A 24,191-nucleotide genomic window follows, 5' to 3' on the forward strand; every position below is an offset into this window, starting at 1 on the left:
TCGGTTATCATGTCATCCACAGTAGACTGTAATTGTGCAACTAATTAATAGTAGATTTTATCCCAATTGGAAGCTTAGGGTAAGAATTGCTAGCCAAGGAGACCCTTGTGTTCAAACAGGATAACTTCCCAATTGCAGATTGTTGATCTTTGGTGCATGACGAATTCTGATCAGTAAAATGGTAAATGGCCTGTAGTTGTATAGCACTTTTCTAGTCCCTAAGGACCCCAAAGCACTTTACACAACCTGTCATCCACCCATTCACACACACATTCACACACTGGTGATGGCAGCTACATTGTAGCCACAGCCACCCTGGGACGCACTGACAGAGGCGAGGCTGCCGGACACTGGCGCCACCGGGCCCTCTGACCACCAGCAGTAGGCAACGGGTGAAGTGTCTTGCCCCGGGACACAACGACCGAGACTGTCCAAGCCGGGCCTCAAACTGGCAACCTTCCGATTACAAGATGAACTCCCAACTCTTGCGCCACGATCGCCCCAAGTAGGAATTCTGTTTATGAGTCAAAATTATTGCGTAATGAATAATCACTTCCTATGAGGTGTACTGGATGCCCTGTTAGACGCATGGATAACTGTATTCAGGTGGCAAAAGAAAGAAATGCATCTGTCACGATCCCATTAAAGGTGATTCTTTAACCTGCTCCTCATTCACAAGCCCTTCTCTTCTACCATCATCAAAGCATCTATGACAGGGGTGTCCACCTCCAGGCCTCGAGGGCCGGTGTCCTGCAGGTTTTAGATCTCACCCTGGGTCAACACACCTGAATCAAATGATTAGTTCATTACTCTGGAGAACTTCAGGACATGTTGAGGAGCTAATTTAGTCATTTGAATCAGCTGTGATGGATCAAGGACACATCTAAAACCTGCAGGCCCTCGAGGCCTGGAGTTGGACACCCCTGATCTATGAGAAGATGCCTTCTAATCATAATGATGGACATGCTGTAATTCCTGTTTCCTGCACCATGTGGTACATTTTCAACCATCTTGCCACATGACTCAAACATGGAGTCTGTCTGGTTTATATCATTCTCTTACAGTTTGATGAACTGCTATAAAATGCTTACTCAAACATCCTTTAATGTCAAAGGTATTTAAATTGTTCTTAAACCCAAACCTACAAAAATGTATTTGCGCTTCATCTTTAGCGCTAATGTGCATGTTAGCATTTATTAGTGGCCAACCGATATATGATATCAATATTTGGGGATTTAAATATTTGATAGAGACACAGGAAGCCACAGGTTTCTGTAACATTTGCTACGTGTAGTTATTTGGGAGTTCGTGTTAAGATAATCTCGCTGTGTGGTTTAAAAAATAATTTTGGTTTGCTCACAAGCTTAAAAACAACAGTTACCAGCAGAAAAGTTGCAGAGTGCCCTCTGATGGACAAACTATGCAATATCAACACTAATAACAGGGTTAAAGCGTTAAAAGTGTTAAAGCTCCAGTCTCTTCTTTACATTTTTATTTTCATTTATCAGCCATTAGCAAATGGCCAGCATCGGTCAATGGTTGGTTCTAGCATTTAGCTCAAAGCATCATGAATACATAATAAGTCCTAAGTTGAACTTGTGTGCATGCAGTGAAAGTGGCAGCTTTTAGTTGGTTTTTAACTTGTGCGTGTTTGATTAGTTTTTAGCAGTACCACACACCGATACCTCCACACAGCCGCTGGAGTTGTAGGTAATTATTTTTCAGAAATCTGATGGTGCGTGGGATAACTTCAGACACGATTATTGGCGTTCAAATCGCATTTCAATTACCGTCACCGCTTTCATCACCTTCTGCGTGGGGAGTTTCACGACCCCGGTGATGACGGGAGAATTAATTGTGGACAAATATGTCAGGTTTACAGGATGTTATTCCATAATGATCGGATGCTCTCTTCCTCCCCGCGCTGAGATTACTTTGATCCTTTGTTCTTTTAGAGTTAAATTTAGACCTAATTTACTAATCAAGCAAGAGTACCACCCTCCATGGCATACAGTAATTGGACAGTGTAATCATTTGTAAATTAAAGTTTATGGAAGATTTTTCTTACCCTAACTCAAAGATTGATGTGTGTGTTTGTCTCGCTGTCTTTGACCCTGTGTTGTTTTGCTTTTCATTAACTCGACGTGCTGCGTGCGGATATGCAGCCTTCATTACCCGAGGAATGAATGGCATGTTGTTGCACTCGTGGAAGTCTGCACTTGTCAGATGTTGCATGCTAGATGTCAGTGGAGGGGAGATGACATCACCATTAGAGATAGTTTTCTTTGTGTTTTGAAGCAGTGCCTCTAAAAATGTGACACTTTTCACAAGATACCACTGTTTTTAACAGCCTGAAATTCTATTGTTTAAGTAACAGCATATCACTCTGTACCTGCTGGGGAAGGCATAAAGCTTTATTCCTCAGTGATTCACTAGTACAGACACACACTGTTCTTTCCCCTTCCAAATGAGGCATCAGGCATGCAAGCAAAAAGAAAGCTAGATGGCTACAATTAGCAAATGCCAACCAAGATGGTTGTTAAAGGTACTAAACTTAACCAGTGAGCTTCGGAAAATAAATTTGCATTTGAAACAGCTTTCCTCTAAGTAGTTTGTATCACTGCTGTTTACTGTAGTGTGTCTCATAGAAGTGCACAAAGATATTTATAGTAAAAAGTAAACATTGCATTATTCCAAGAAGGTTTTGGTGAAAATTCTTGGGTAATTCTGAGGAAAAACAAATGATATTGAATCCTGTTGGCACAGCGATCATGCCTACATTTGTCTGCCAGCAATCCCTCCAGGTCCACAGTTTTTTTTGTTTTTTTGTTTTTTTTAGAGAACGAGGGCCTAAAAACACGGTTTGGAATAAAACCACGGTACTGGCAGTCTTTTCCTGATTATCTGATTGTGTTTAGTTCTTTTATTTATGTTTGTTCCTTTAAATGAACTCCTCTAGCATATACCATATAGCAGGTTTACCAAGCTAATAACTGGCTTGTATAATTTACTAGAAGAAGACCCAGCCAAAACATTTTATAGAAAGTACGGACCGTAGGTCAATCAATTAATCAATATAGGTGGTATTTACCGTAGCCAGCAGCTGATTATTTGTGTATGTATTTATGTAGTTTGGCCGATACAGGTGTTGGTGCTTACTTCAACTTAATATACACTGTATGGGAAAAAGCATTGGGTCACACCTCTAAATCTTTGCATGCAGGTCCCAGTACCACAGATGTATAAAGTCAAGCATCTAGCCGTGCAGTCTGCCTTTCCAAACATTTGTGAAGCAATGCATTGTTCTAAACAGCTCACTGAATTCAAGCATGATGCTATAATAGGGCTTCACCATTGCATTTAGTTTGTGAGATTTGTGGAATATCTGGGAGGGAACAATCAGCTGTAAGTGGTATTATTGCAAAGTAGAAGAATTTAGGAGCCACAGCAACGGCCACAAAGTCGCTCCAAACCTCCTCCCTTTGCAAAAGTGTCTCCTGGCCAGAGAAAGACAGGATTGGAGTTTATATGATGTAGAAATGATTGTATGGACAAATCCGCATAGAAGTATCGCCCAGCTCTGCAGTTTGGAGACAAGAACCTCTGACAAACTGAGTACTGCACACCTGCAAATCACCAACCCACAGACAGACACATGATGGACAAATGACTGCCTGCTGATGAAGGGTTCCAAAGGTTTTGTCGACTGAGTGCCAATTTAGGGTGCCAGCGTATGAGTGAGCGCCGCACATGAGCAACACAGAAACGCATCTAGTGTTTCCAGCGTGTCTCTGTGTAGGACGGTGGTTTATGTTAGAATTGAGTTTTTTAGTTTTTGACAGTTTTTTAAATCATTAGTCGGGTGGCGTTTACATTTCTTGACACCAGCTATACTTGTCAGTGCTGCCTTGATGGGAACAAGAGATGAAATTAAGCACAAATATTCACTTAACCATGCTCTGCAGCGCTGTGCACTGGAAGCTCGTGCCACATTACTGCTGAGGAGGTGGTGGCAACCAAAATGGCGCTAAAAGGAGATGTGACGTTGGCCTTAATTTGGTTAGACTGCTCATGTGGCCTTTCTCATGAGATACAAAATACTGATTGATATAGTTTAAACAAATTAACCCAGTTCGTGTGTGTATAGTAGAACACGATAACTAACTAAAAAATGCGCACTGCAAGTTTGAAGTTTTATTTTAAAATCAGGTTGGGCGATAGATACACAACGATACTCGCTTTCGCTCCTCTCCTCATTTCCTCTTCAGTCTCTCCTCTCTTCTCTCCACTCTCACCAAATAACCCAGCTGTCTTCGCAGGGCCGACAGGCAGCCGTTAATTAGCCAATCTCACGCTCCGTTAGCCGGCCGGGGACACAGAACGAGGTAGAGAAAGAATAGACCCAGAGCTGGAGAGAGATGGGAAGAGATGGCGGGAGTGAATGGTTGAGGGTGGGGGGGTTGTGGTGGGGAGCTAAACAGATTGTTAAAGTGAGTGAGAGTGGAAGAGAGTGAATAGAGGAGGCAGTAAATGGAGGGAGAGTCGTTGGAGAACACCATGCAAAGTTTCCTAAAGAGAGAGATGAGGACGAGAGGAAGGCAGGGAATTAAAAGTGGCGAGAGAAAGAGTTCAGTAGAAAGAGGGATGAAGAGCGGATAGACGGGGAAGTGTAGGAAGTGGTGATCTGACAGAAAGACCAAATGATTCTCCATTTAATGTTTCTGGTGAACTAATAATTTTTACTACTAAAAACAAAAAACCCAAAGAAAACACAGCCAACACACAGAGTCCATTCAACAACTGTTAGTTGAGGTTAGTTGTAGTTTATATGTATAGTTATTAGACACCCTCAGTTTGAGGATGACAGATTTGCCCATTAAGTCCATCTTTGTGTGCGCTTGGACAAAGAGTCCAGCCCCACCCACCCACCCCACAATCAACAGGACACCAGGTTTAGCTTGTCAGCTCTACCTGTCCCGGTTTCAAACTGTACAGACGCACTACAGATGCCTGAGATTCATAGGTCTGTATTTTTTTTCCTCCTCTTTTTGAATTTTTATCCTCGGCCCAGTGGCCTGAGGCATTACTTGGGTTGTCCGGTACACGGTATATGAGAAACATTGTGAGGGGATTTGTTGACATTCACAGTCAAGGACAAAGTGATTAGATTTTGCTATTCAAGGTCATGGTGAGCCAACGTAGAGCAGATTAGTTGAGTTTTAAGCTTATCGAGGCAAAATTTCACACATTTCTAATTATAAAAGCACAAAATCATAGCGGGATGGCATTTTATATCCGATGGACAAAGGTGTAAACGACAACTTTTTTTTTTTTTTTTTTTTTTTTGAATTATTAACTCATATTTACTATATCCACATCATGATGATATGGAAGCCCGTTTCCGCCACAAAAAGAAAAAAAAAAGGATCCATAACTCGAAATTTCGAGTTATTTTCTCGAAATGCTTTTGAGTGCACGTTCTGCGCCATATGCTTCTGGGTAACAAGAAAGTGACCTCATTCACGTAGTTTACTGATTGGCAGAGCTAACTCCAAATTTTGAGTTAATAAGTCGAAATTTCAAGAAAATAACTTGAAATTTCAAGTTATGGATAGTTGTTTTTTTTTTTTTTTTAGTGGCGGAAACGGGCTTCCATATGATGATACCTTTATTTGACCTTTTTTTTAAAGCAAAAAACAGAATTACAGAGTCCTGAATCCTACAAGTTGTTTTTGACTCAGGTGTTAGTCAGTTCCTCATTTCCTGTTGTGCTCAGTCTGAGGTAGAGCAAGTCTAATTTCTTGTCTAATAAACCAAACCTCATCTGGTTTGGACGTCGTTTAGGAAGTACAGCAAGTCATAATAATGGCTCTTAATCCACATGCATATTAAACAAAAGTCAAGCAAATGACTCATGAATCATGTTTAAATTGCCTTGTAATAAAAATTTTAGTGCAGCTTGTTTCAACAATTAAAGTACATAAAACTTGAGAAAAATTCAGCAATCATTTGACTTTAAAAAAAAAAAATACATTTCTGTGTCCCCTAGATGACTGCTAAAAGTCAGAACTACCTGTTTCAGGTTTTCAGCTCAAATGAAAGATGACTGACTGAAAACATCAAATGCGGTGCCGTTCTGCCTTTTTTTACTTTATTGAAAAAGTAGAGCAAATGGTTGCCAATCAAAAAGCGGGAAACCGAGCGCTAGAAGAGGAAAAGGGAAGGGACGGGTTTGACAGTCGAACACAAATTGAAAATGTTGCACAGAGTTGCACTGTGCCATAATTTTCACTCCATTACGTCCCACAGTTAAACCGGAGTAGGAACAGAGATGCAGCTTTGAAGAAATCCTTGGAAACAGCAGATCACAGTGTCATCAGACTGCTAAGGCAGCAGTTTTCAAGCAGAAGCGTCGCACATGCAAAGATAAAACATCGTGACCGCACGCAGGGGGATTCTTCTGTTTGGGCTTACACTGCGTGCCAGTCAACAAGAGAGAGTGTCAAAATGTTTCCGACTATAGAAGGCAGTGTTTCGTGGATGCCAATGTGTGATGTGATTGCATCATTAGTCAGGTTGATTGCTTGCAGAAATCTATGGGGCAGTCTTGTGAAACAGTTAACTCTTAAAAATTCTATTCGCTTTCTGGTAAAACACATGTCTGCAGAAAATATTTAGCAGCTCTGCTGAGACCAAAGATGCAGGTGGAAGTGAATATTCATTTCAGTGGTTTAATGAAACGTGCAATCTTACATGGAGATACAGTATTTAAGGTGCTAACGAAAGTGAAAGTCAATATTTCGTGTGACCACCTTTATTCTTCAGCACAGGCTGAACCCTCTTAGGCATCTTTCTCATTATTTCTTTAAGCAGTCTTCAGGAATAGTTCTCCAGGCTTCTTGAAGGACATCCAAAGCTCTTCTTTGGATGTTTCGGCCTTTTGTTCTGTTCTGTCGACATGATCCCACTATGCTTCTATAATGTGGAGGTCCAGCCTCTGGGGAGGCCAGTCCATGACTGATGGTGTTTCCACTGGTATCATTGTCATGCTGGAAAATGAAGCTGTTGTCAGTCTTGTTCTTTCCATATGCTACTGTATGGTGGATCAAATATGTTTTCTGCTTTCATAATTCCATCAGTTTTGACGTCTCCAACACCACTGGTTGAAATCTAGCCTAAACCATAACAGAGCCTCCACCGTGTAGACACTCACTCTTGTACCTTCACATTTATTTGCTTTGTGTAGGTAGACACTTTACTGGTTTATCCCTTCAGTGCCTTTTTAATGCTTGAATGATTGATAGGTCTGTACGAACTGGCTTAAGAAAAAAAGCATTTCTGTTAAACTGGTCAGGTGCAAGGACTGGACTGAAAATGAGGGGAAAATGCAGTCGGTGTCCAAAAAAATGTTAAAACATTCAGAAAGTCAGGAGAACTAGTGTTCAAGAGCAATTTAAAAAAAAAGACCATGCCTGGCTCCTTGAAGCAAATAAAAGGAAATGACGGATGGCTTTTGCATAGTGCTGTAAATTCATGGAAGTCTGGATAAATGTAGGTTTCCCAGCTTATCTATCTTTTGTAGTGTAAACATCTAAAAGCAATAACAGACCTAAAAATATATTTCCTATGAAGTCCATATCAGTGTGGTCATTCGTTTTAAGGCAGCTGTATGTCAGTGTGTCAGATAAGAAGTACAATTTGCCTTCATTTACTGGTGTTCTTATTAAACATGCAGCGAGTAACGAGGGAAACTTAGCCTCCCGGTGGCTTTGTTTCTGTGAAGCTAAATGGTGTTTTTATAGTGTTTAGTATTCCACTCTACCAGTGCTGTCCTGCTTTATGGAGCAGAGAGCGCACACACAGTTTCATTAGATGCACTGGTGGTAATCGTCAGTCTTTTGTGTTCGTGTGTGTGTGTGTTTCGGGCAGTTTACGCCTTGGACTCTTCTCAAGGGATTAACCCAGAGAAATCCAATCAGACTGTTTTCATTTCCACCGACAGCCATTTTAGTTTTATTAGCTCAGACAGGAGCCAGATATTCTATTAGAGATCCACTGTAGTTTAGTTTCTGCCATCCTATCACCAGAGAAGAAGACCCTTTTTTGCTTAATGAAGCTGCTGCAGCACCAAAACTCAGGCTGGGATTTGGATACCATTTTTATCACACACTTCCTGATACACCAGGATATCAGTGGCGTTGCTTCCACTCTATCAGATGTGATTTTCCCCATACCAGTCACTGCACACCAAAGCTGCCTAATGTGTAGCCATGTCAGCTTCACGTGACAACAAGAATGCATGAAATCAGATTATTAAGCAGCCTAAACATGCAAAGAGGGACCAGTAGTGGTGTTGGTCTAATCATTTATGTTATTAATCGATAGATTCCTTTTTAAACCTCGATCTGTCACCTCACAGGCCTGAGAGATTAAAGTGCATGGATTTATAGCTTAGACCCGAGCAAAGTTAACCCGCTTCAAATTTAATAAGTGAAATTCAGAGATGGCTTATTTTTACCCCCTTAAGGTTGTTGACACACTGCTTTAGGGAACAATATTCGTCAAAATAACTCAGTGCTACAATTAAATGATCACTTGAGTTTGATTTGTTTTCTTTCTTCTCATAGTTGACATGAGTTTCCATTTTTATGCACTGCACTCAAATGACGAGGGGGCTGGAGTCCAAGTCTCGCCACCGAGACCTCATTTAAACAGGCCAAGAAAACGATCAATGATCGCCATTGCATCCTCTGGTCGCTGTGGAAAAATGTGTACTCCCCAACCAGCTGACAGGTAGTAGCTGGAGGTTGCTAGCTGTCAGTCACAAAGTGGGTATTGCATTTAAAACCTACTTGTGAGTACTTTGGTTACTAGCAGGTTGCCACTGCTTCCCATAGTTTGCATGGAAAATACCTACTTGCTTGCAAACACTTGCATCTACTCGCCTAGCAGTAATTTGCCTTAGCAATAAGCAACATGTTAGAAAAGACTCACATGTTTCCATCTGTGGTTCACATCTTCAATGCAAACTACGAACAACTGCAGCAGCCTGCTGCGATAATAGATCATGGTTTGGGTTCAAATATACCCTTTTACAGTCCATGGCTTTAACTCATGTTTTACTTGCGCTTATTCACCCGGTCACCCAGATGTCCATTTGTTTTGTTTTTTTTCCTGTTGAGGTAGGACAGTGTCCTCAAACCAGATGGCAATGGTATCAGACAGTTTGTTTCTAATCCCTTTGCAATTCTTAAGATGACGCAGAGACACCACAGAGCTTTGCTGCCAGCTTCACAGGAAGCCCAGTAAAGGGTTAAGAGTTCAGTACGCCTGAAATAAGCCAGATCGTCTGACCACGTCTGAAAGCAGACTACCTGGCACAAGAAGCCGGCCGTCATAGGCTGCGTCTCACTGTGTCTCAGTGCAACTGTACAAATGGAGATAACGCCACACACTTCAGGCCCAGCTCGACTCAAAGGCTTTTTCCCTCCTTCTGTACATGAAACGTGATTGAAGTAGGTGTGTGAAGAAAGAAACACGAGGACATAAGGGAGATGCTGAAATTCTGTTTGACAATCCAGAAAGACTTTACTTTTTGCTTTTCGTTTTTTTTAAGCGTCTTTTGTGCAGCCCTTTTGAGATGATACATCGTGGGCCACTTACTGCTTTTTTCCTGCAGATGATCATTACCTAATTGCAAACAGTTTGACCAAATCTTTGTTTATTAAAAACACAAACTAGCTTATTTTACAGTCTGTTAGATCACCCTTAGAGCAGCTTTCTTTTTTTCTTCTTTTTTTTTGATGCCGTGCTTACATGCAGTGAAATTATGGAAATAGTTGTGTGCACGTGCTTATGTAGCAGCACATCCACACTTCTTCTTCTTTTTTTCCCCTGTTTCTTCTGCTGGCTCTGTTTGTAGTACACAGGAAGCTTAAAGGCAGTGTTTAAAGCTTGTCAAGTAACTGTTGAGAGAGTTCACGAGTTCATAAAAGAGGGGTAGGAAGGTCTGGACAGCGGTCTAGATTCAGAGGAGGAACAGCTGTGGGCAAGAGGCTGTGCGTCACCCTGCTAGTGGGGGATCAGTTACTCCTAGAGCCCCTCTCGTGAGGAGGGGGCGGGTGGAGGCCTCTCTCTGGTGATACCGCGTCCTCTCCAAAGGCACAGCTTGAGATGCGTTCACATTTCCGAGTGCCTTTTTCTGCCGTTTATTTATGGCTGTGTAATAAACAAAATAATCTTCTCAGTCACTAAGTATTTTAAATCCCCTCTCTTCCTACCTCCTTCCCTCCTTCCTTCCCCTCGTTCTCCGTCCGCTCCACCATCAAGAACAAAGAAATAAAGGAAGGAGGCTAACTGAGAAAGCGGAGGCTTTCTAATTATAGCTCCGTTCCTCGAGTAGCGGTGTCGTCGCTGAAACAAGCAACCGGAGTTTATGCATCAGAATTATGCAAAGCGCGTCTTTGATCACTCACGGCAATGTCAGACTGTAACCTGGTGTTATCACAGCGTCAGAGAAATGCCTATCTTCTGACTGTCAGCTAGCCACTTTTTAAATGATGTCATTATATAAGAGTGTAGCTGTAGTCATTATGCAGTGGATTAACGTCTTTTTAAAAATCTTTTCACATACCGAAATGTGCTATTTTTACTCTTTTTTCCTCGCAGGTATTCAGGAAAAGTGTGTTTGGCCAACAAATTAAAGTAACATTGAATGGAATCACTTTGTTGAACATATAACCAGGACATACCAAAGAAAGGTGGCACTCAAAGAATAGAAACCCATGGTCGCTGTCTCAGTCACTGTGCCCAAAGAGTCAAACCTGAGCTGTTTCCCTGGTCCGCAGGAACAGCAGAGCTGCACGACAGGCAGACATGATATCATAGTAAAGATGAAGCAAATGTACTAATCATCTTTAATGGGTGACTGAAGCTATATCGTGGACTATCATGGCATTTGTTTAGTGCTCTTTTGGGTTGACACAGACACGTCAAATGTATCAGCACTTTGAGTTGAGTTGGTAATTAACCCTTTAAAGCCGGTCAGAGCAGCACGCTCCATTTTGCGTAACTATTTTTAAATCCCGGTAGCACTGCAACCACGTAAGCTAGCACAATAATTTTTTTTGCATATGAAACCAGAGGAGTTGTACTTACATCTGATGCCATCAGCTTGTCCTCGGTCACAGTTTCCTTCCACATATAGCTTTGCAAAAACTGCATAAAAAGCACTTGCACCAACAAAAACATAATATTCCAGAAACACGTTTCTGGGATGCTTAGAAGTCATATTGCACTGGAAGTAGTTTATTTTGATGCATATGCTGTTTTTGTGCAAATTTGCAGTATAATATTTATTTTCATTTTTCCTGGAGTATATAAAAATTGGTGTATTTCAAAAATAAAACTATGAAAACACTTAAAATAAATTTCCTGTGGTGGGAAACTATTTTGTGCAACTTTTTTGTATTTACAGTTTTGAGGGATAAGCCTCTTAAATTTCTCTAACTAGAAATGTATGTTAAAAAAACAAAAACGATTTTCAATTTTTTTGTAGTTTATTGCACTTAATGCAGACATATTATTAAAATTTGGGCTATAATGGTTGTATTGATGTATAGCAACTTGAAATGCTCCCAAAAATGGCTCCACAGCATGTAAAAATATAATATGAGCTCTGGCGGACTTGGTTCTATGGTAGGTCTTAAAGGGTTAACTTATATTATCGTGTTTGCACATGTCTAGTGCGAGTATGAACTTGCTGAGGCGGTGGGGTTGTTTTAAAGTCCCCAGGCTGTTTCTGAGCTTTTTAGATCATCCGGTCAAAGGATTGACGTGGTCACGCTATAGGGAGGCGTCTGTCATCCTGTCTGTCCATTGTTCACAAGAATAACTACTCTTCCTGGAGTGTTGGTCAGCTTTTATTGAAATGCAAGGATCACCTAATGGATTTTGATTATATTGTGGTCAAGGTCATATTTGTCATTCTCTGTGGATTTTAATTCTCATTAGTTTATGCAAAACAGCCAAACCAGTGACAGGGAAACTTCTCACCTTTTTTTCTGTGCTTCACACATTATAATAACCAGTGAACTGCGGTGGATCGTGGGCTGGATGAGCTACAGCGTCACCAGTGTTCTGGTTATCAGAGTTGTCTGGTGGCTCCATGCTTCGTAGTTTTTATGTGGTTGTGTTTAGATAGGAGTTTCCAGATACCATTACCAAGGTGGCTGCTTGGGGTGTGCAGTCTTTCTTTCTGGGATTTATCAATACAATGGCACGATTTACACAAACATTAGCAATCAAATGGTAACCCAACCAAATTCTACCACTTTTGAAAAGTTAAACTAAAAGTTGGTGTATCTGACATGCAGTAATAATGATACATTTAAAAAAACCAACCACACATTTCTAATAGGAGCACCTACCATTGTAGCAGGATATAATGAAATAAAAGGAACAGCAAAATAAACCTTCTTAATCTCTTTAAGCTGAAGTCTCTGTATGAAATATGCCTGTGCCTGAGATTATTATAGCTCATTTGATGACATCATAAAGATCCAAGACTAGAGAAAAGTGCTCGAAACTAGTCATTTAGAGGTGTCTGATGAGTCCGCCGCCTCTAACACTATTTATACAGTAAATAGCATGATGGGTCCTCTGTTCTATAAATTATGAGTGACCACTTTTTTTTCTCTAAACAACTAGAAAACTTAATTTGAACTTTTCTTTCACTCCTCCTTTTCCTTCATTTAAACCAGTTCTGAGCGCAGGGCGTGATTCTTCAGGTCACTTTGAGTCCACCGCCCAGGAGACCATCATTCATATCATACTCATCATTCATCTTGCACAGGAACTCTTTCCATGTTTTTCTTTGACTGAAGCGTGTGCTGGTGGGATCCCTGACCTAATATGGGGATCAGGTTTGGAGGAGCAGGCCTCGGTGTATTTCACCACGCCTGTGCTCCAGAGTCTCAGAGGAGTATTGGCTTACTTTTAGGCAAGCCTCGAGGTACATTAGGTTTGAGAGGGGAAAACAGCTTGAAACACTTAATGTGATGGTGGTGATTGTTCGTAAATACTTACAACCCTTCTGTTAGTGGTGAAAGTTTTATCGGGGCAAAACGGGTACGACCATCCTGAAGTGTCCTGGAATAAACTTGAAGAAATGTGATCTTGTCTTTAAAGTTTGATTAGCTGTAACTCTTTGTCATTAACTTTTTTTACTAGGAGAGGCAGAAGTGAGGAAGGACTTGATTATTTTCTTGATTAATCATTTATCCTGTTAAACACCAGCACAATTTTTTTTTTCTCCATCCTAGATCACAAACACACAGACCAGCAGCCAGTTCTCACAGTCAAGCAGACCAGATTGTCACATTATAATTTTAGCCTTAATTTTGGCATTTTTTTATCTGCGCTGTAGCAGCTTTGAGGAGACGTAGCTTTCTTGAGGATGTTACAGGGTAACTCGGCCCTGTCTCCATGTCAGAACTTTGAAGTCTTCGGTCGATTCTGGTCAGTGAGTCTGGAGGGTGTGTGTGTGTGTGTGTGTGTGTGTGTGTGTGGGTGGTCAGTCGACCCGCGGTGTCACCTCCTGTTTCCTCCTCTTTGGTTGGATGGAGCGCTCGGCTACTTGTCTTTGTGCAAAAATATCAGTGCCCTCCCTCTAGGCTGTCTCAGTGCATCTTCATCATCACCTTCATCATCGCCGCCATCAATTGAGTCAGATTTAACAGTGTGAAGGGAAGCTTTATGACTTTATGTGAGCGTCGCATTAACTCTTTAAAAATGACCAAATCTTAACTGATTTCTTTACCTTGATATCAAAGATTCTTCTGATAATTGAAAGTTGAAAAGAAATGATTTGCACATTATTGTACATTGTTTACATAAAACAACTGCATATTACACAATAACGATAATTTAACCAGTACAAATGTGGCTAACTCCACTGAAATCAGGCTCTGCACACGACAAAAGCGGCTCCTCTCCTCTAAATGAGAAGCAGTAGAGTTGATTTGCCAAAATTACATCCTAGTGTCCAGTGTGTCCACTTCTCCACTAACAGGAAGTGATTGATTTAGACTTTGGAGAGAGGACGGCCGGGGAGGAAGCGCGCTGCGACTTCTAATCTTGTGCTCTTGGAAAAGCAGCACCTCAGAATAAAAGTGCAGTTTGCTGAAGTTCTGCTGTTGTTATTTCAGCATTAAATTTAAATTCTCATGAATAAAATCTGCATGTTTAGTGTGGTTGCGTTACCATTCAAGAAGGTTTAAAGTAGAATTTGTAAGTTCATAAAAGCAGAATAAATCCAGAGAATATGGAGGCAGAAAAATGATGATACTCATCAAGCTGTACAGCGGTGCGTAAAAACACGCGCTTACAAATGGTAATTTTTATTGGGTTTATGTTGATAAATCAATATAGTTTTGACAAATAAAAGCAGCTTACACTTAAAAATATTTCTAAATTGGACCATCGGACGATCGGATACAATCATGCTAAAAAGAAAGTACACATTATGTCAGGTTTTAAGGTTTTATAAATCGGACTGTGAAATGAGGTTAATTCACCTTCAGATGAACAACAACATATGACATATTATACTTTATTATTTATTTAATAAGAATTAAGCCTTAATACAGAACCAGCCCCTCATTATTCAGTAGTTTGTAGAACCACCTTTAGCAGCAATAGCATGAAGTGTTTATTTCCTGTGTGACTTTGTCAGTCACATCATGGTGAAGGAGTTTTGATCCACTCCGCCTTAAAAGATTACAGCATGTAATCGGGTTCAGATCTGCACTTTTTCAGCCATTCTGTTGTAGATTTGTTGCTGGACTTGGGATCATTTACCTGCTGCACGATCAGTTTAAGCCAAGCTTTAGTTGTCAGACAGGTGGCCTCACATTTGATTGTAGACTACTTTGATATATAGAGGAAATCATGGTCGACACAATGACTGCAGGGCGTGCAGGCCCTGTGGCTGCAGAACAAGCTCAAACCATCGCGCCTCCACCACCGTGCCCGGCAGTTGGTATGAGGTGTTTGTGAATTATGTCCAAGCATCTCCACTTTTCTATCTAAAGAATGGTTTCCGTAGGTTGCTACGCTTTGTTACATTTTAGCAAACACATACTTTTTCAGCTTTCTTCTAATTGTATCGTCAACAACTTTGCCATTTAACATACTGAGAGTCTGAGATGTTTCCCTGTGCATTGCCCTGTCTGACCTTGATGGGAGTTTGCAGGACATCCGCTCCTGGGATGATGGTTATTAGTAAGAATCCAGGTTTTAGTCTCTTCCGCACAGACCACTCTTCAGAACATGGTCAGAAATGTTTTAATGAAAATATAAACGGCAGCATTTGCCTCAAAAACTTTACATCAGTCTGACTACGTGTGGGATAAGGTGACATTTTGCCGTCAGTGGAGCTAAAACTTCAAAAGAAAAAGGTACACGCTTTAGGGCTCGTCTTTGAATGCTGCTTTAACCTCCTAAGACCCGAACTCTTCCACGGCATGCATTTTTAATTTCTCTTTGATATTTAGGCACATTGGGGCCCGATAAATGTAAAAACAAAGAATTACCAGATTTTTTTTTAACCTTATTTTTGTTTTTATGAAAAATCAGAGCCACATATGAGGATATCCGTTTAAAATTTTGATAGAACAGTAGCAGTATAATGTCCTCGTAAGTGGATATCAGACCAAATTGAGTATTTTGGTCTAAATAACCCAAAATAGGAGGTTAATTTCAAAAAGTGGTTATGGTGTGATATTGGAAGGGGTGATGAGATTTCCTGCTAAATCGAGATTCTTTTTGAAATGTTCTGGTCTTGCTGTACTGTACATACTGTACTTTTTGGGGGGCCCTCTGGTCATCTTCTGGTGTGGCGTTCAGTCACACAAAACCTTGACTATCTACAGCAAAACTTAATGAAATTTCAGCTTAGTGTCACACACAGGAGGGCAAACAGTTTTCAGGTGATGACCAATATTGAGACCTGGGGGTGCTAAACTTGATACCAAGGTCGGTGTTATTACTATCGCCGCTGCTGCTCACGCTACTACTGATTTTTAATGATGTAGCACTTGAATATTAAAGCCATTAGGGAAGAGAGGGAGAGAGAAATTGAGATGTGATTCATTTCTCTGCTCTGGCTGAGTTCACTCCTCTTCTCAGTTTTTTTCCTTCTCTTCATTATATTCGCTGCATCCATTCTCCCCACCTCTTTCTTCCTCCCCATGTCTGTTTCTTTCACTCTTTTTTCATAATTGTTTTTCATCATCATTTATCTTATTCTTTCTTTTTTCTTTTTTTACCCTGCAAATGTTCCTTTTATTTTTTCATCTGTATCCTCTATTTGTCTCCTAAATGACAGAGGATGACTAAGACTCCATGGGGTTTTTATTGTGCTTCAGTGTGTGTGTGTGTGTGTGTGTGTGTGTGTGTGTGTGTGTGTGTGGGAGGTAGAGTGCTAATAGTCTTGCTCGCTCTCTCTCTCTCTGACAGACTAATGACTAGTTTGTGCTTCTGTCTCTCACGCTCGCTCTCTCTCCCCTTCTCTCCCCCTCTCCCTCTCTCTCTCGCTCTCTCTGAAATAATTAGCTCGCTCGCCCCCTTTTCCAAAGATTGCATCTATTATCACGAATTCTATCAAACTCTCGTCCCCGTTTTTATTTCTTTTGTCATCGCTGTCGCCCTTTTATGATGCGTGTCCGTCTCCCTGTCTTTTTATCTTAATGTGGGAAAAGGAACGCCGGCGTTTATAATGTGGTGATAATGGATTTATTCTGCTTTCTAGATTTCCTCCTCTCTTCTGTTTGTTATCGTAGTGAAATTAGGGCTGTGCTGGACCTCAGAAAACACTCAGTTTCTACAATGAAGTCGGTACAGTAGCGCTTCTCTGTAAGTGTTAGGCTGGTTAAGGTCGATGTTAGCCAGTGTTAGTGACTTAAAGGCTTAAAGAAATACTTAAAACTGAGCTGGGGTGTCGTGATCAGCGGCAGTAACACACACTTCAGCTGCCGTGCCTTCTCTGACTCTTCTGTCAAATAAAGCGACTTTGTTCTCCTAAACGGCTCGTTGGTTTGCGCTTGATCTCTTACTGGCTTCAAATATGTCACATCGCTGCAGTAACGCTATCTTTTAATGGCACTTCTAATGTTCTTTATTAACTGACACATACAGTATTTTGCCTTTGAGCTTTCTTTTGTAGTTTGTAAGGTTCAGGTTGAAGGTATTTGAGAGACGATGGGATTGGTTGGTATAAGCACGTTAACACGACGTGCGGATATTGTTAAATAAACGCTCAGTTTTGTATTGAATGGAAGTACTCACTGAAACATTACCACCAAAGAAAACCTGTATAATACTGATCTGTGTTCAGGTTGTACAAAGTGTGTCCATAGTGGGTTTAGCCTTGTTTGGCAGTCCAGCTGTGTCCCATCTAAACAGACCAAACGAGTTACACAAATTTCAGCATAGGTTTAAAAAAATGGTTTTAAAGGTGTTCAGAGGTTCAACACTTAGCTAATAGTGCAGTTACTGAATGTCAGAAACTACACTGCACTGCACATTCCTAATATATGTATGAATGATTAGTTAATATCTAATTTGTATATTTTCTTCTGTCTGTATTTTGAATATATTTACACACAGGCGGGGGGTTGAATCTAATGCACAGAACTTTTGGATCTAATATGCCAGAAAATGAAGATCTTTGAACCTGGTTTTATCCTTAAGTTCGTATTTTGTATCTTCAACTATTTAAAATCCCAAAAGGTTGATTCTGTTCATCTGGACGCGGCTTTTTCTGAAAACGCTGCGTCCAGATGAACAGAATCAACCTTTTGGGATTTACTTGGATGATTGAGAATGCATCAAGACTATTTAGATACTAAAAAACGTATATATTGATGTCTATTAGTTAAAATCATCACCACTCTAAACATCTTAAAAGTCCATCACAGCTTCACTTAAATTTGTTTCTGTGTGTCTCTCAGACGACCTGGCGTACGAGGTGAAATGGTTTTTCACCCGGCTGCGCGGCGGACCCGCGTCGGTCCAGGTGGCCAGCGTTGACCGCTTTGGCGTTGTGAGAAAAATCAACCGTAATTCATCCAGCGACGTTACAATAGAGCGCAAAGACACACACACCTACCTGCTCAACATATTTGGCACTCAGGACAGGTGAGGTGCAAACGAATGATTTGTCTGTTTAATCCCTTTTTGGCTGAGAGACTTGCACAGCACCATGACCGTCATCACAACAGCCTGTGTCCTCTGTGGTTTCCAGTGACAGTGGGGAGTATTTCTGCTCCGTCACTCCCTGGTACCTGTCGGCCTCAACGGGAGCCTGGACAGAAGCTCAAGAGCTGACATCATCCAAAGTCTTCCTCGCTGTCAAATTTGCAGGTGTGGTGCAAAAGACACGCAGTTACGTTATAACATGAACACATTGAAACATAAAAGTCTATGATATATGTGCGTTATTTTGTTATACGTAACACCAATTCTCTTGTTTCCTCTCTCCTTCTGCAGTTTGGGACTCCCTAAAGTTACCTCTCTTATATGGTGCATCAGCCTCACTGGGTAATATAGTCATTATATGTTTGTTGTACTTCAGAGACTTTGCTTTAGGCAATCTTTAATTGTCTATATCCTTTTCTTTCATCTAGATGACATATTTTTAGGGATTTAAGATTTAATTATGGATTCATTTTTCCACAGTAATGCCTGATTATCTCCAAGTCCTCTAAGTGAACTTGTACTTTTTACCGCTCGGCCGCAAAAGGCTGATGGGGTATTGTTGTCAGGTCACAGGCAACGCGGACACCCAAGTTTTTGCGATTCGATAATGAGGCGACGTAGGATATTCAAATTGATACCATAGATGCATCTCTTAAAAGGCTCGGACGAGTTTGAGTCCCAGTGACCTTGACCTCAAGATGATCTCGAGACCTGGGAGGTCACTAAATCTTCTAGAAAGCTGAGGGGTAGCACTGGAAACTTTTTTTTTTTAATTTGTGACTCAAGCAGAGAAGCTTTGATTCACAGTAGAAAATAATCCTTATGTATTTTATACTGAGCCCTGGTGCATCGCCTCAATCTATCCTCTCTAAAGCAAGGTGTTTTAGTGACATTTGGCCTTCTTTTAAGATAACCTTCTTCTGATTGGCTACCCTTTGCAAACAGAAGGCCACTCTCTATGATATCATTGAGAGCCAAAAGTAGAAAAAAATGTTTAGACCAGTCTAAAGCCTGGCCTTTTAGCCCATGGGAATTACTTCTACACTTTGCTTGTGTTGAGTATGAGTAACCACTGTTGTGACTGTATGTTTATGCCAGAAAACGAGGAAAAACGCAGAAATCACCAACTCCTGAGTGCAATTCGGTATTTCTTCGACTTTGACAGCTGACTAGCTGTGCACCTAAACAGTACATCACAGCTTTCTGGTTTCCTTGTTCTCCTGTACTGTTCTATAAAGCGTCCTCTTGTGTTATGTGTATAGGATTGTGTGTAGACATTTATGAAAGTGTGTTGTGTTGCTGTTGCAGTGCTGAATGACAAGCTGTTGTTGTCTGATTCTGAAAGAGGGCTAACTAAAATGTTGACTTAGCATGAAGAAAATGTTAAATGTAGCCAAGCGCAGCAGAAAAATGTCTCTGGAAAGTGAGAAAAGCTCGGCTCACTGATGCTTGCTGTCAGCGAGGGCGTCCTTGCTAAAAGTGCTGGCCGACAGACTCTTTTGTGTTTTCTTTTGTGCTGCACTGCACTTCGCTTGCTGACGGTGTTCGTCTCTATTTAGGACACATTTCTGATAGCTGGCGTTGTCCGTGCACTGCGGACAAGAGTTTAATCAAAATAGTCAGTAGAGTACAATTTAATTTGCCTTAATTAGCACTGATGGGGATTTTGGAAAGCAAGGATGGGCTTTTGTGTTTGCTCTTCACATAAAAATCTGTGTTTTTATTAGTGATTGTTGCAGCAATGCTAGCAGCAGCTTTGCCACAGAAGTGATTATAGTCCTGACGTAGCCGTAGTCTTCTCGGTGCCACATGAGCTGGAGACGAGGGAATCCCTGCATGTCAACTTTTAGGCGCTTGAACCAGTGCCTTAAACAGACAAGAGAAGATTGGAGTAATGAGACCTTAATCAGAGTTAAAGCTATCTGTCATGTGCTCTCTACCTCCGGAAGTCGGTCCCTTTTCCCAGCACTGGCCAAGAAATTCTTTTGTCAGATTTGTACAGGGCTGTGGTTTAGTGGTTAACGCATTCAGCTTGCATGCAAAAGGTCCCTGTTCAATGGCCAAACTCAATCCTGGATAAAATGGGAAGTCTGTGTCTGGAAGGACTTACAAAGGGTATAAAATGTGTAGCAAATCAGTCAGTACCTTGTGAAATAAAGGAGCAACCAAAAGTACCTTATTCTTCTGTAAATTTGAAGTGTGTGAAGACTAATATTAGCCACTGAACAGGGCCAAAACATTAAAGACACTGTTTTTAGAAGGTTGCTAAAGTTATTCGCTTTTATTGTATTACTAGTTAAAATGGTACTCATGAATAAATGCATCGATAGAAATGGTAGCATTAAGAATCGTTGGATTGGAATGGTTTTATTGGTGTCGGTAACATGGTGCCTGTTCTGGTTTTTCCAGGTGTCGGCCTCTTCTCTCTGGTCCTGGGTCTGGTTTGCGCCCAGTGCTGCTGCCGCAACACCGCACACCTTCCACGCTCACGCAACAAACTCATGGACCTGGAGATGGACTGACAAACACTTTCCCCCGCGCCCTCACACTGCAGCGCTCACAGGAAGCACCACACGCATAACAGACACACGCCCATAGACGATTTCTGGGACACCCAGTTGTTCCCGGGCGACGGGCGTTGGGATTAAAACGCATTTTCGCAGTGCTTTAAAAGGTGCTCAGGACTGTTGTTTTTTTCAACTCTGCAGTGTAGGAGCAGGGGACTTTCACGCTCACCAATGGGAAAAAATAGCCTTTCAGACTTCTGTTTCTATGAAGAAATCTTGTGGCACTTCTAGAGAATTTTATGCAGATAAATTTGTGCCCTGCCGACACCACCGCCGTACAAGAAGCTCTGAGGGATCCAGAGCTTAATATCCGAGGAACAGGAGACTTCTGAGACATCACTGCCACTTGGGAATAAGGGATCAGTAAACAGATCTGCTGCCTCTATAACCACTAGGGATAACAAATGAAGTGCTCAGGCCTGACTAAATGCTTTTTTAGGTTTTCTTTTTTTTACTTATCCTGATGCCAAGGCAACCAGTAAGCAACGTACCAGTGAATCCCACTATAATCTCTTTTTGGGGAAGCACGTAAAATTCATGGGTTCTTTGGGGTTGGCGAGACTGGAGTGCCATTACTTACTATGAATCTGCACAAGGTTAAAAGACATAATATATCCCTACTTAAGTCACATGGGAAACATCTGCTGAAGGTGTTCTGGCATTGCGCTACCACCCCAAAGTATTCCCACCTTAACACCTGGACTATATTTACCTTTATTCTCAACTCTAGTTTTTTGAAAATTCAGAGATTTAAAAGAAATGAGACATTTTTAAGCTTTACACAGAGATATGCAGTGTGTTTGTGTGTGAGATATACTGTACATGGTGCCAATATTTTGAACTAATGGAGGCGTGCTTGGTTCGTATTGCCACATCAACACTTGAACTGCTGCTCAGAGCGGCAACAGCAAGCACTCTTCTTTTATAAATATTCAAAAATGTATCCAGCTGTTATTTTTGCCCGGGTCTTGTGTGTGTTTCGTACACTGTGTGAGTGCTGTGCTACAGTATGTGAGACAAAGAGTTGCATGTACTGTTTTGTAATAACAGTATGATGTCATTCATGAGCAACACAAGGCGTTTGTTTGTTTTTTTTTTTGGTTTTTTTCTCCCCCACGGTTACATTTTGATCACATCAAAGCTTCCTACATCTAGATTTGAAAAGCTAGCTGTCACCTCGCTATGGCAGACTCAAGTTTGTTCGTACTGTGAACAAAATGACAAAAATAGTTTGGGTGACGTAAGGAACTTGGTTTCTTCCATGGTTTGAAGTTTTCAATAAAGTGATGCATGTTTCTTAGCTTTGGGTATAAAAGGAATAGTCGAATAACTTGGGAAACGTGCTTAGCTTGGTTAGCTTAGCATAAAGGCTAAAGGAGGGGAAATGCTAGCCTAGCTTGTTCAGAAGTGAAGCAGTTTGCTCTGAAAGAACTTACTCTTCCCTCTATATTTAACATTTCCAACCATTTTGCATAACCAACATAAATGAGACTCTGATATTGTTGCTAAGCATTTTATGTCACTTTTGGTTTAGCTAGGATAGCAGTTCTCCTCACAAACAATATAAAATATGGACGTAGCTACTATGATGTCATCCACTGGTTTCTGGAATCCCATTTTGAAGCCTTGAGATGAGCATTTCCACTGTTGCTGTGTTCATTGCAAAAAAAAAAAAAAAAAAAAAGAGTTGAGACAAAGAAGGGTGGGGCCAACTATGAACCTGTACCCTTATTGGCTAACAGCTTGGGAGTGGCAACTTATTAGCTAAGAGACGTGTGGTTCATTCCACAGATAATGTTCCATGAAACACAGCATGACCAGAAGTTACAAAATATAATTTTTAAATTTTAATTAATCAATTTTGCAGCTACATCTATCGCCATCTGGTGGCCTTTAGATAGAATGCCGGTTTAAGGCACTTTTTCCAAACAGACAGCTAACAGCTACATCCATGTTTTATGCTGTTTGTGGTTCCTTTACACACCATGAAGAAGCTACAGTGTAGCTAAAAAACAGACCAGTAAACTTCCAGTTGTTCAAGACGTGTCAACAACCAACGCGTGCATTATTTTCCCTTTGATATGTTTAGGTTCTGATTTTTCAACAGTCCTGCTGTTTTCCTTGCACCTGCTTGATAAAACTCTAAAATGTATTTCTATAAACAACAACAAAAAGAAACCTGCAATAATCTGCAATAATCAGCCAACTGGCAAAGTTAGCTGTGTCCAACTCGCATCAGCTGACATCTGTTTAGTCTCTGTGGAGTTTTTATCGCAAGTGAATGAACTTGCAATGATGGGTGTGTCGTGCCGACTGCTGTGGGAACACACACATACTTGAAGCAACCACACACACAGAAAATGAGGAAGTTTGTGTCCAAACCCAGCAGGATCCAAGTGGGCCTGTTGGGTTTTTAGCATGATGTGCCAGCCGGTTTTCTCCTGAACTGGCTGGGGTTGAATCAGGCTTTGTTTGATGTGTTTTAAAGAGAGTTTTAAGCAACTTTACGAGCAATATGAGGCTGTAGTCGGGTCACAGCTCCCAGAAAGCTAAACTTCTATTATTCACTCTTAATCAGAACTAAAACACTGTTAACTCAGGCAGCCAGTGCGGAGCCATTATCCAGTCACAAACAGATGCCCATCACCGTGTTTCTGAGTTAATGTTTTCATATCACATTTTTTCTTTTAACTGAAACCGAAACCAGTGGTCTGCATCATTTCCACATGCATCTTCCCGGAATTAGAAAAACACTGGTGAGTGTTTTGGCTTGGCTTAAGGAGGCTGGTTATTTCAGAAACTTCCAGTGTGGTTCCTTAAATCCTCTCCATGATTATACTGGTGCAGTATTCAGAACAATTTCTTCCACTATCATTAACATACACACACCTACACATTCACAGGTAAACAATATCACTCTGTGCCAGTGAACAAGACCTAAACAAGAAAAGTAGCATCAGTACACATCCCTGATCATGTGATTACATCACTGCAAGACCTCCCCAGTGTCTTTTTATTTTGTCATTTTATTGCAATTAGTATGATGACTCATGATGATGTTTTTTAATAAACAGATTTGTAAGATGTATTCATTCTGACAGTTGTTTCTGTATCGTCTCATTTTATTGTGTGGTGCTTCATGAGGATGATTTCGGTATTGGTCAGTTCCATCTGTCACCTAGGTTACCCTTGTCTTCACTCCAGCTCTTTATGAGCACAGACATGACTATCATGACTATTTTAAGGTTTAACCCCAACTAAAGTTGTTTATGAAGGGGGGGAACTATCCATTGGAGCCAAAACGGTTTTTAATGCTGGAAAAATGGCATTTTAACCTGGGAGTCTGGACGATCAGCTATTTGTTGG

General features: G+C 41.0%; 1 protein-coding gene across 1 annotated transcript in view; it reads left to right on the plus strand.

The window, feature by feature from the left end:
- The window catches only part of ptgfrnb (prostaglandin F2 receptor inhibitor b), a 75,428-nt gene extending 51,515 nt beyond the window's left edge, over nt 1-23,913 (plus strand). Inside the window, exons 12-15 of the mRNA XM_085264453.1 lie at nt 18,012-18,198; nt 18,305-18,423; nt 18,550-18,600; nt 20,668-23,913. Coding sequence (XP_085120579.1) covers nt 18,012-18,198; nt 18,305-18,423; nt 18,550-18,600; nt 20,668-20,780 — 470 coding nt within the window. The 3' untranslated portion in view covers nt 20,781-23,913. The remainder of the gene's footprint in view (nt 1-18,011; nt 18,199-18,304; nt 18,424-18,549; nt 18,601-20,667) is intronic.
- Nucleotides 23,914-24,191: the final 278 nt, after the last annotated feature.

This window comes from Mchenga conophoros, linkage group LG23, assembly GCF_057382185.1.
Source record: "Mchenga conophoros isolate Kocher_MC1m ecotype Shallow Benthic linkage group LG23, M_conophoros_male_GT1.1, whole genome shotgun sequence".
Lineage (NCBI taxonomy): Eukaryota > Metazoa > Chordata > Actinopteri > Cichliformes > Cichlidae > Mchenga > Mchenga conophoros.